The following is an 11,355-nucleotide window of genomic DNA, read 5'->3' as shown; positions in this document are numbered from 1 at the left end:
TTACCTTCACAAAGCTTTCACGAGGGAAACAGGAAGCAAAAAAACTTAATATCAAATTGCCATAAGTACTATTAAGATGAAGTACAGACGGAGTTCAGTTGTGGTGCAGCGCTGACTAGGAACCATGAGGTTGCAGGTTTGATCCCTGACCTTGCTCAGTGGGTTAAGGATCCGGTGTTGCCAGGGCTGTGGTGTAGGCCGGCGGCTACAACTCCGATTAGACCCCTAGCCTGGGAACCTCCATATGCCGCGGGTGCAGCTCTCAAAAGACAAAAAGACAAAAAAAAGGCAAAGTACAGAGTAAGGGGGTGGGGAGGTACTATTATAACTTGCTATTATGGAAAACATCAAACATACAGAAGTTTGCAGGATAATGAAGTTCCATACACTTGTCACCCCAGCTTGAACAACCATCAGCTCACCACCAATCCTGCTTTATCCGCAACCCATTCACTTCTCTAAAGCCAATTTGGAGGTGCTAGCTTAGATCAGGGAAAGCCTGTCAGATTGACATCTGTGCCAAGATATGAATGATGAGCACAAGAGTAGCTATTAGAAGGTCGGGAGGCAAAGCATTTTCAGGCAAGAACAGCAAGGGCAAAGGCCTGATATGGTAAAGAGATCGGGGTGTTTGAGGGGGAAGTGGAGCTAGATAGGCTCTGATAAAGAAAGGCTGGTGAAGCCAGAGATAAGCAAGATTAGACCACGTGTACAGCCTCTGGACCATAATAAAGGGTTTGGATTTTTAAGTGGTGGGATCTCACTGGACAGTTTTAAACTGGAATGTGAGTCACTTCCAGGAAGCCTGGAACGCAGCAGTAAAATCTGAGCTCTTAATGTCACCTGTGAGACTTTCCTCTCTCTAACTCTGTTCCGGGCATACTAAACTGCTTTCGAGTCAAATCTTGCGATTTTTTTTTTTTTTTTTTTTTTTGCCTTTAGGCCTTTACTCTTGCTATTCCATCGCCAGAAAGACTCCCTGGGGCAGGCGCCACCTCTGGTTCCCAGTTTCCTCTGTTCAACTTAACCCCCAGTCTGACTACTCTGGCTTGTGGTTCTGATTATGTGTGACCCTCCTTCCTTTGATTCGAGGGCCAGGGAGGCAGAGGCCGAGTATGTTCACTGAAGAAACCACAGTGCCCAGGGCCTGACATAAAAGAGAGCAATAAATATTTATCTTGGTTGTGGGGTGAGGGTTGATAAGGGTCAGTAAGGGTCTTGTCCCTTGTGCCACCTCTCCGGATGCAAACTAATCCTGACTAATCTAAACTCACGCTACCCACTTCGCGCTAGTCCACAGCCCCTGTGCGCATGCGCTACGGTCAGGCGCAGCGCCCCCCACCCCCTATGCTCCGCATATGCTGATCACTGCGCTCCGGAGTAAGGCCCCTCAGGAGAATATGCAAATCAACCCTCAGGAGAATATGCAAATCAACCTTGCCAGCGCCAGAGGCCTCCCCTGGTCCCGTGCTAAGATTATGCAAATGAGCAAGCCTCAGGTCCAGGATCCTGGCCGAGCTGGCAGCCCCCCACCCGCAGAAAATCCCATTTTGCGCCTTAGGCGCGTTCAGGCTCGCTCACGCAGGCGCGAGGCTTGCAGCTTCTAGTTCCGTCCGGCAGCGGACTGTACCAAGTAAGCCCGGACAGCGAGGGGCAAAGCCCAGAACCCTCGGCGCGAGGTTCGTCGATTGCCCAACTCAGAAAGCCCCTCTTCCCACTGTGCGACAGGAATGGTCTATCTCGCCGCGCAAGCGCCCTAGGCTCTTCACGCCCCTTGCACGCCCTCCTACCCACTTGCGGCGCAGGCGCAAAGCCTGGGCGTGCAGCCGCTGCCGCCGAGCCGGAGCTGGGGGCCGCCAGCGCGGGTGAGTGTACGGGATGGAGGTGCGCGGGGCATGCTGGGAGGCGGGCGCTACGGCACCGCTGCATGATGGGAGTGACGGCTCCCGTCACCGAGGAGCCACCCGCGGTCGTCAGCGGCCGTGATGGCCTGAGGGCGAGACCCGGGCTCCCTTTTCTCCTCCGACGAGGCTTCGTGCTGCCCTGGGGCATCCTGGGAAGACGGGATGGCCTGCCCTAAAGCATTGTGGGAGTTTGTTTGCTAGTCGTTATGGGCCTGGTGCATTCTGGGATTATCCTAGTATCTTGTGGGGAAGACGTCCCTTTTGTCACACACCTTCCGCTGAGCATCCTGGAAACTTGGAGTGCTTCGACGAAGAGCGCATTGGAAGGTGGTCATTATAGGCCCCATACATCCTAGGGGAAATTTCTGCAACAGCAGGGCATTGTGGGGAATGGTCCTTATATTCCTGTTTAAGATTTTGCTCTTGCCTTCTTGTCCTAGCTTTGTGGGAATGGATGCCTATTATGTTAACGCATGGCATCTTGGGAGGTGGTTGCTGTAGGCTCAGGACATTGTTGGGTCTTGGTACTGTGTTTGCATCATGGTGGTGAGAGAGCCTCATTTATGCCCCTCTAAAATCGTGGAAGCCAGTCTGGCCGCCATATTCATTGTAGGAATGGAACTTGGGCACCAAGGAATGCCTCCACCTGACATCTGGAGTACTCTGGAAGGGGCTTTGTGTGATGTGGGCTTGGGGAAAGGTAGGCTAGACTGGAGAGCAATGTTTCCTGGCAATCCAATAGGAAGTTTTGTCCGTGCTGTGTGGTTTGTTGCCAGTTAAAATATAGAACATCCAGTTAAATTTGCGTTTAGATAAAGAATTGTTTAATACACCTATGTCCCATGCAATATTTGGAATGGACATTTCTGAAAGACTTTATCTGAAATGCAAATTTAACTGGGCATAGTATATTTTTATTTACTAAATCTGGCAAGCTTATCCTGCCATAAAGTAGAATTCCCAAATTAAATGGGGCCCTATAGGCCATAGGGTATTATGAGAACCCTCCTGTGCCAGTTATGAATCCTCTCTGTCTTTAAAGCCCAGCCCAGGTGTCATTAAAAAGCTTACCTGCCATTGATGCCAGCTTTCCCATGCCCCAGCTTCCTCCAGGCTTCAATCCTAATCTTTTTCTCTTTAGTCCCTAGCATTAAACTTGCCCTCTAGATTTTGAAGGGATCATCTACCTTCCATCATATTACCCAGTGCCCAGCACAGGCCATGGCATGTAAGAGGTGCAGCTAAGACTGCTAGCCCCTTCATAACTTGCTCTGCCTGGCTCTCTACTGTCAGCGAGCGCAGTGGGAGACAAAAGAAGCTGTGTGTGTGTAGGGAGTATTGCTGAAGGAGAGGCGTCAGAGAAGGCTTCTTGGAAGAAGCAGAGGTGGTATTTGGGTGGGCAGAAGTACAGAGGTTCTTGTGTTTGAGGTGGGCTTTGGAGGGGAGTAAGCGTTCTCCAGACAGACAGACAAGGAGGAAGGAGCACATTCTTGACAGTAATTGCAGGATTTGCTACAGCAAATGTGAAATGTCCTGGCGTGCACAAGGAGAGGTGAGATGTCTGGAATGGCCAGGGTTTATGGAAGGGTGGGGATAGTGATAACCACAGTTAATGGAGTACCTACCAGTAAGAGCACTTTATATGAACTGAATCTTCAAAAAGTCTTTTCAGCTGTAAGCCCATTTGATGAAAGAGCTAGGATGACATGGCTTCAAATCCTAGATCACCCACCTACCGGTTTGGTGTGACCTTGGCCTCCTTGTTAATCCTCTTTGTGCCTTAATTTCCTCATCTGTACCAGGGAGATAATTATCTGTCTCAGTGTGCTTATGAGGACATAAATTAAGCCCTGGAAGCCCTGTTTGTACCTAGAAGGAAACAGGCTAGCAAACAGGCTTTGCTGGAACCTACACAGCTAGAATGTGGCAGATTTAGGTTTCAAACCCAGACACCATCTTTCCAAGATGTGAATTGATGTAGAATTAGGGCGGACATTCACAAATTAGTGCAGCCATTCTGGTTGTTTACATACTGAACTACTTCTAGACTGGTTGTATATCAAGTGAATCCCTACCTCCAGCTGCCACCTTGGACTCTCCCCTCAGCCCCGGACCTTCCCGCAATCCAGCAAGTAAAGGGCTCATGCACAGGACCGTGTTCCATTCTCAGTTCTTTTTTTTTTTTTTTTTTTTGTCTTTTTGCTATTTCTTGGGCCTCCCCTGCGGCATATGGAGGTTCCCAGGCTAGGGGTCGAATCGGAGCCATAGCCACCGGCCTACACCAGAGCCACAGCAACGCGGGATCCGAGCCGCGTCTGCAACCTACACCACAGCTCACGGCACCGCCGGATCGTTAACCCACTGAGCAAGGGCAGGGACCGAACCCGCAACCTCATGGTTCCTAGTTGGATTCGTTAACCACTGCGCCACGACGGGAACTCCCCCATTCTCAGTTCTGATTGGTTCCCCTGTCAGTCCCTGCTGTTAAATATTTGAAATAGTACCCTTCCCCACCCCATCGAATGGGAACCACAGACAGCTTTGTTGCCCAGATGGGGAAATTAAGGCCTATAGAGGGGCAGAGCCTGCCATCAAGGCCCTATAGGCACTCAGGGACAGAGCTGGGGTCATCTTTGCCTTGCCCACAGCAGGGAGCACACCGAGTCCTGCGGAGGCAGATGCTATTAAAAATTTATTGAGTCACCACAGGCCTTTCCTTCCCCTGTCCAGCATCCCTCTCTACCTGCCGACATCCTGCCTTTGAGGACTTGTGGCCAAGGTGTGGCTGTGGAAAGCTGGCCGGGGAGGGACACTGCTCAGCTGCTGCTCTGCTCCTGTCTCCCATCCCCTCCCCTGGCCATGACAGAGACCCGTGAGCCTGCTGAGACTGGGGGCTACGCCAGCTTGGAAGAAGATGATGAGGACCTCTCTCCAGGTGAGATGGCCTTAGACGTGGTGTTGGCTTGAAACCCATCCTGCTTTGGGATTAGGGCCACACTGAGAAATCTTGAGGGGGAGTGGGTCCTTGTCTTGCTAGGTGTTCTATTCTGATGAGGACTCTGTGCCCTGCTAGGGGATCCCTTCCTGCTGAGACTCCTGGGGGTTGTAGATTGGCTGGCATTGCTCTCTTTGCTGGAAGTTCCAGATTGGCTGTGGTCTCTCGTCTTTCTGGGGGTTCTAGATTGGCTGTAACATCTTTCCTTGCTGGAGGTTCTAGTCTTGCTGTGATCTCTCTCCTTGCTAGAAGTTGTAGATTGGCTTTGATCTCTTTCCTTGATGGAGGTTCTAGCTTGGCTGTAATCTCTTTCCTTGCTGGAGGGTCTAATTTGGCTGTGATCACTCTCCTCACGGGAGGTTTCAGATCGCCTGTGATCTTTCTCTTTCTTAGGGGTTCTAGATTGGCTGTCATCTCTCTCCTTACTGGAAGTTCTAATTTGGCTGTGATCTCTCTCATCACTGGAGGTTTGAGATTGTCTGTGCTTTCTCTCTTTTTGGAGAGTTCTAGATCGGCTATGATATCTTTCCTTGCTGGAAGTTCTAGTTTGCTTGTGATCTCTCTCTCTTTTGGGAGTTCTAGATGGACTATGATCTCTTTCCTTGCTGGGGGTTCTAGAGGGTCTGCGGCCTCTGTCCTTGCTGGGGGTTCTAGAGCGTCTGCGACCTCTGTCCTTGCTGGGGGTTCTAGAGCGTCTGCGACCTCTCTCCTTGCTCGGGGTTCTGGATTGGCTGTAGCCTCTCTCCTTGCTGGGGGTTCTAGACCGGCTGTAGCCTCTCTCCTTGCTCGGGGTTCTAGATTGGCTGTGACTTCTTTCCCTTCTGGGGGTTCTAGATGGGTTACAATTTTTCCCCTTGCTGTAGATTCTAGACTGGCTATGTCTTCCCATCTGACTGGGAGTGCCCTTCCGGGTACGACTTCTTGCCCTACTATGATTTCTCTTCCAACTGTGACTTCTTGACCTGCTGTGGGCCCTCTCCCGACTGCGACTTCTTGCCCTTCTGGGCATTCTAGACTGGCTGCGACTTTGGGGCCTGCTGGGCGCACTGCCTTGGTGGTAACTCTCGACCTTGCTGGACTCTTGAGTTGGGCTGTAACTCCATTCCCTGCTGGGGGTAATCATCTGACTGTAACTCTTCACCCTCCTCGGTGACGCTGGAGGCCGGTTGTGACCATCCTCCTTGAAGGGAGTTCTTGTGGGGCTATAACTCTTGGCCCTGCTGGGGGCTACAGCCAGGCTGGAACTCTTCCCCGGACCCGAGGCTCCTGGTGGGCTGTAGCTCTTCTTTCTGCTCTTGTGTCTAGGCTGGCTCCTACTCCTTTCCCGATTGTTGGTTCTAGGCCGGCTGGAACTTTGTTTTTGCTGGGAAGTGGCAGTTCTCACCCTGCTGGGCGTAGCTGCTCTGGCACCATGAGTTCTTACCCTGCTGGGAGTGCTGGCCCTGTTGGCTGACCTCTTGGAGCTGCGGCTTCCCCTTCTGCCCGGAGTTCTGCCCCGGCTGCGTGTGCCTCTGCGCCGGTGTCTTACCCCGCTGGCCTCACTCGCTTTGCTGGCCCTAGTGTCGGTGCTGGCTTTGCTAGGCGTTTGTGCCCTGCTGTGGACTCGGGACTTGCCGCAGGACTGGCTAGAAGGGGCTGCCTTTGTACTTGCCCATTTGGGAGACTTGGAACTGCCTGGGCTTGTGACTGAGTTGGGGGCTCTCGATGGCTTGGTGGGCACTGGGGAGCTGTTGGGCATTGTCGATCTGGTGCTCTTCAAGGAGGGTGGAGGCTTGGGAGACGCTGCGGGCATCGAGGGTCCAGTGGACGCCGGAGACATGCTGGGCTTTGGGGCTCTTGTGGGCGGAGAAGGCGTGGTGGCCGCAAAATGGCTTGTGGTCCTGGAAGTCATTGTGGACATGAAAGGCCTGGTAGCCGTGGGCGATGACCTGATTGCCTTTCCCAGGCCAGCTTCATGAAGTCACAGTGGGCAGTGAAGACCCCGGAGGGGAGGTGGTGTGAAGTCAGGTGTGGGAAGAGAAGGAGGGGTGGGGCCCCCACCCAAAGGTGGAGGTGTTTCCTCTCCGTTTTGCAGCCATTCAGCAAATGCCTCCCAAGGCTGCCTTAGGCTCAGCATTGCTGTGGACGCAGAGATGGGTCAGACCCAGGTCCTGCCTTCTATGAGTCTCCAGTCTCCAGACCCAGGCAGTGAGGGTGTGTTAGGGGCAGGGGGAGCCCAGACGAGACACGGACCGCCTGGACAGGTGGGGGGGACCTCACAGAGGAGCTGATGTGGAGTTTCGGCTTAAAGAGGAGCAGGAGTTTGCTAGTAGAGAAGGAAGGGTCTCCCCAGGTGGGACAGGAGCAGAGGCAAAGGCCTGGAGGAGGGAGAGCAGGGCCTCGGGGCCACCCCTATTCATTCAACCCTCATGTCCTGTTGGGGACCCTGAGATGAGTCAGACCTGCCCTTGAGGGGTTCCTAGCCCGATGGGGGAGACGTTCTGGGGCCCAGACGGCTACAGCCTTTAGGGCAGTGACAGGGGAGAGAGGACAGGAAGAGGGAAGAGACCCTCCCCCTGAAGTTGTCAGGGGTGGTGACTTCCTAGAGGACAAATCCTGTGCCAGGCAGATAGAGCTGGAAACAGTTCCAGGAAAAGGGACCAGCCCAAGCCAAGGCCTCAGGCAACATTTGTTAAATGGCAGACGATAGGGTAGAGGAGGCGGGAACAGGTAAGAGCACAAGAAAGCTGCAGGAAAGGATGTTGAGCAAAAGTAACCTGTTCTTCCGAGCTGGGTGTTGCCTGTGACCCAGCAGGGAGTCTGACCTGGCCTGCCCCCGGGCTGGGGGGGAAGGGACTTGGACAGGCACAGCCCTGCGGGCTCAGGGCTAGGACAGCCCAAGGTAAAAGAAAGCGGCAGGCTGCCTAGGATTAGGAGACCTGGGATGCGCTCTTGCTCTCTCGGGGGGAAAGCCCTCCTGCTACGTACTAAATGATGCCCTGGAGACCCCAGCAGAGGGAGCCCATGTGTGAAAGCCTCAGCAGAGGTTTGTCAGATTGAATGCCAGGCACAGAGACTGTTTCAGATGCCAGGGACACAGCCACGAACCAGACGAAGTCCCTGCTTTGGGGGACAGGCAGTAAACACACACGTAGGTGTTGCATACGGTAAATTGAGGAGAAAAATAAAGCTGAGCTGGGGTGTAGCGAGTGCTGGGGAGGGATTCCTGGGTAGACAGTCTGACCAGCGTTTCACTGAGGTGACACTTGAGCAGAGTCGTGGCAGAGGGGAGGGATCAAGCCTTAGTTATCTGCAGAAAGGGTGGCAAAGGCCCCGAGGGGGGTGCCAGTCTGGGCTGTTGAGAGATATGAGGAGCCAGTGCGCCTGGCTCAGTCATGACAGGGTCCCCGTGCACTGCCAGAATGAACTGAGGAAGGGGGGCTGGATATCCAGGGCTAGGCTGTCGCTGTCCTGAGAGATGCTTTTGGCAGGCTCCTGCCACTGCACCTGAAGAAGCCAGTATTTCCCACCCTGCTGCTGCCGCTGAAGTGGGGGACTCCCTGGCCATGACCAGGCCCGAGCCCGCATCCCCCATAAGAGCTGCTGGTGCCACCATTTCCTGCACACCAGCTCTAAATTTTTTCCTTTTTTTTTTTAACCTAAGCTTATCCTGGGCATGTCCTTCATAGCCATGAAATCACAGCAGTATATCTATACTTATAAGTAAATTAACTCAACTGGATTTTTTCTTTCGGCCACACCCACAGCACACAGAAGTTCCCTTGCTGGGGATCGAACCTGCACCACCATAGTAACCTGAGTCACAGCAGTAACAATACCAACTCCTTCACCTGCTAAGCCAACAGGGAACTCCCAGATATTTATGTGTATATGTATGTGTTATAATTTGCTTCGATACCTGTTCAAGTGTTTGGCTTCCTGAAATGCTCCAGTGTAGGCCATCACCATGTGTGGCTTTCCTTGTTAGAGCTTTGTGACAGGAGGCCAGTGAGGTGCCTGACTTCTTTGTGCCTCAGTTTCCCCATTCGTCACTTAGGGATCGCAATGGTACTTCCTTCAGGGCTGTCCTAAGGATTAGTTAATACATAAAACTAGGTCCTTGGAGTTCCTGTTGCGGCTCAGCAATAACAGACCGACTGGTACCTATGAGGATGTGGATTCGATCCCTGACCTTGCTCAGTGGGTTAAAGGATCCTGGCTTTGCCTCAAGCAGCGGTGTAGGTCGCAGATGTGGCTCGGGTCTGGTGTGGCTGTGGCTGTGGTGTAGACTGGCAGCTTCAGCTCCAGTTCGACCCCTTGCCTGGGGTGCGGCCCTAAAAAGCAAAATAAGACAGGAGTTCTCATCGTGGCTCAGTGGTTAACGAATCTGACTAGGAACCATGAGGTTTCGGGTTCAATCCCTGGCCTTGCGCAGTGGGTTAAGGATCCAGCATTGCCGTGAGCTGTGGTGTAGGTTGCAGATGGGGCTCAGATCCCGCGTTGCTGTGGCTGTGGCATAGGCTGGTGGCTACAGCTCTGATTAGACCCCTAGTCTGGGAGCATCCACATGCCTTGGGAGTAGCCCTAGGAAAGGCAAAAAGACAGAAAAAAAAAAAAAAGGCAAAACAAGACAAAACTGTTCTTGAAATAGCAGCGGACACTGTCGTTTTTATGATTCCCACTTCTCCAACTTTGCTCTTTTCACACGCCTAAGATGAAGTTCATTTGCTTGACACATAGGTGCTGAGCGCCTGCTGGGTGCCGGGCTCTGTGCATAGGGAAGAGCGGGGCGTGCCCAGGTTCTCCTCCCCCTACTGTGGCCAGTCTGCACCGGGGACAGAGAGGGGACAGCCAGGCGTAGCCCTCCGTCCTCTGATGCCATGACCTTCCTCATCCATCTCCCATAGGCCCCGAGCATTCCTCTGACTCCGAATACACTCTCTCTGAGCCGGACTCCGAAGAGGATGAGGAGGAGGAGGAGGAGGAAGAGGAGACCACTGATGATCCTGAATATGACCCTGGCTACAAGGTGAAGCAGCGCCTGGGGGGGGGCCGGGGGGGCCCATCCCGCCGGGCCCCCCGCGCAGCCCAGCTCCCGGGCCCCCCAGCCCAGCCCTGCCAGCTCTGTGGCCGTTCACCCCTTGGGGAGGCCCCGCCAGGCACCCCACCTTGCCGGCTCTGCGGCCCCGCTACAGCCCCCCAGGAAGCGCCAGCCCCTGACAGCAGGGCTCTCGGGGAGGAAGCGGAGGAGCCACCTCGGGCTGGGGAGGGCCGGCCAACCGGGAGGGAGGAGGAGGAGGAAGAGGAGGAGGAGGAGGGCACCTACCACTGTACGGAGTGCGAGGATTCCTTCGACAACCTGGGGGAGCTGCATGGGCACTTCATGCTGCATGCCCGGGGTGAGGTGTAGGCAGAGCCCCCCCCAGGGAGCTTGCAGGGGGGGTGGGGTGGGGGTGGGAGGAGGGGTGGAGGACATTGGGTGGTCCCAGTAGTCCTGGGGACGGGGTGCCGCCGATCTGTGTTGTCTTAGCAGTAGATGTGTGAAGGCCAGAATAAAAGCCGAATTCTGTGTGTGTTGGCCCAGTGTGCGTTTGGTGTGTGTGTGTGTGTGTGTGTGTGTGTGTGCGCACGTGTGCGAGCACTGGTATGTGAGGCACGTGCCTGGGCATTAACCCACCATCCCTGGCTCCTTCGGGAAACCCTAGGATGGTTGTTGCCAAGATAATTAATATTTACTAAGTATGTATGTTCAGTGTGGTTTCCGTGTATTTAATCATAGACCCCATGATGTATATAGGCCCAGACACAACAGAATTTGGCGGGTGTTTCGGGTGGGCAGATAACCTCCACAGGGTGGTTTGGGGGCCCAGGCCATCTTGTCAGCTTTTCGTCTTTCACACGGTCATGGCTGTGTCCGTGGCCTGGCTTCTGCTGGTGGAAGGGGAGAGGGAGCCTGGAGAGGTACATGTGTTCTCTTAGAAGCCCCAGCCTGCAAGAGGTGCTGCTTCCACTTAGCTTCCTTTGTGGAGAGATGAGTCACATGGCCACAGCTCGCAGCAAGGGAGTCTGGGAAAGGCGGTCTAGCCAAGTGCCCAGAAAGCGGAAAACAGTTTGTGGAAGACAGCTCGTGCTCTCTGCCATTTCATCCAGGACCCTCACAAAGAGGACTTGAATTATAATCATAGCTGTGCTTCACGAGCGCTTCCTGGGTGCCAAGTGCCGGTCCAAGAGCTTTATAGATATTGACTCGGAGAAGTGGTGCATCTAGGAACTTACAAAAATAGAACCTTAATTATAATTACAGCTGCCATTTTCCCAGCACTTACAGAGTGCCGCATTTTATTTGCATGAGATCATCGGGTCCTTAGAATAACTCTGCGAGATAGGGACTGTGATCCATTAATTCATTTAGCAGGTATCTTTTGAGGACTTGCTGTGTGCTAAGCATGGGGGACATAGCAGTGAAGAAGATAAAAT

General features: G+C 53.5%; 2 protein-coding genes across 3 annotated transcripts; one reads left to right on the top strand and one right to left on the bottom strand.

Moving 5' to 3' along the window:
* The first annotated feature begins 1,816 nt into the window (after window positions 1–1,816).
* On the top strand, window positions 1,817–10,451 carry ZNF428 (zinc finger protein 428). 2 transcript variants are annotated; one of them, XM_013988654.3, is made up of 3 exons: window positions 1,817–1,865; window positions 4,635–4,839; window positions 9,786–10,451. In XM_013988654.3, exons 2-3 carry the CDS (start codon window positions 4,764–4,766, stop codon window positions 10,286–10,288), a joined length of 579 nt encoding a protein of 192 aa, XP_013844108.1. In that variant the 5' UTR covers window positions 1,817–1,865; window positions 4,635–4,763; the 3' UTR covers window positions 10,289–10,451. The 2 variants fall into 2 exon arrangements, with proteins under 2 accessions (XP_013844108.1, XP_020950137.2); XM_021094478.2 differs by having other exon boundaries at window positions 1,817–2,231.
* On the bottom strand, window positions 4,579–9,491 carry SRRM5 (serine/arginine repetitive matrix 5). The gene has a single exon (XM_084961046.1). It carries the CDS (start codon window positions 6,797–6,799, stop codon window positions 4,799–4,801), a length of 2,001 nt encoding a protein of 666 aa, XP_084817172.1. The 5' UTR covers window positions 6,800–9,491; the 3' UTR covers window positions 4,579–4,798.
* Window positions 10,452–11,355: the final 904 nt, after the last annotated feature.

Source organism: Sus scrofa, chromosome 6 (genome assembly GCF_054392235.1).
Source record: "Sus scrofa isolate SSC_HxYL_T2T_F1_AM1 chromosome 6, Sscrofa_HxYL_maternal_Yorkshire_Landrace_v2.0, whole genome shotgun sequence".
Taxonomy (NCBI): Eukaryota; Metazoa; Chordata; class Mammalia; order Artiodactyla; family Suidae; genus Sus; species Sus scrofa.
The sequence above is the reverse complement of the archived record's forward strand: the minus strand, read 5'-3'. Positions and strand labels throughout refer to the sequence as shown.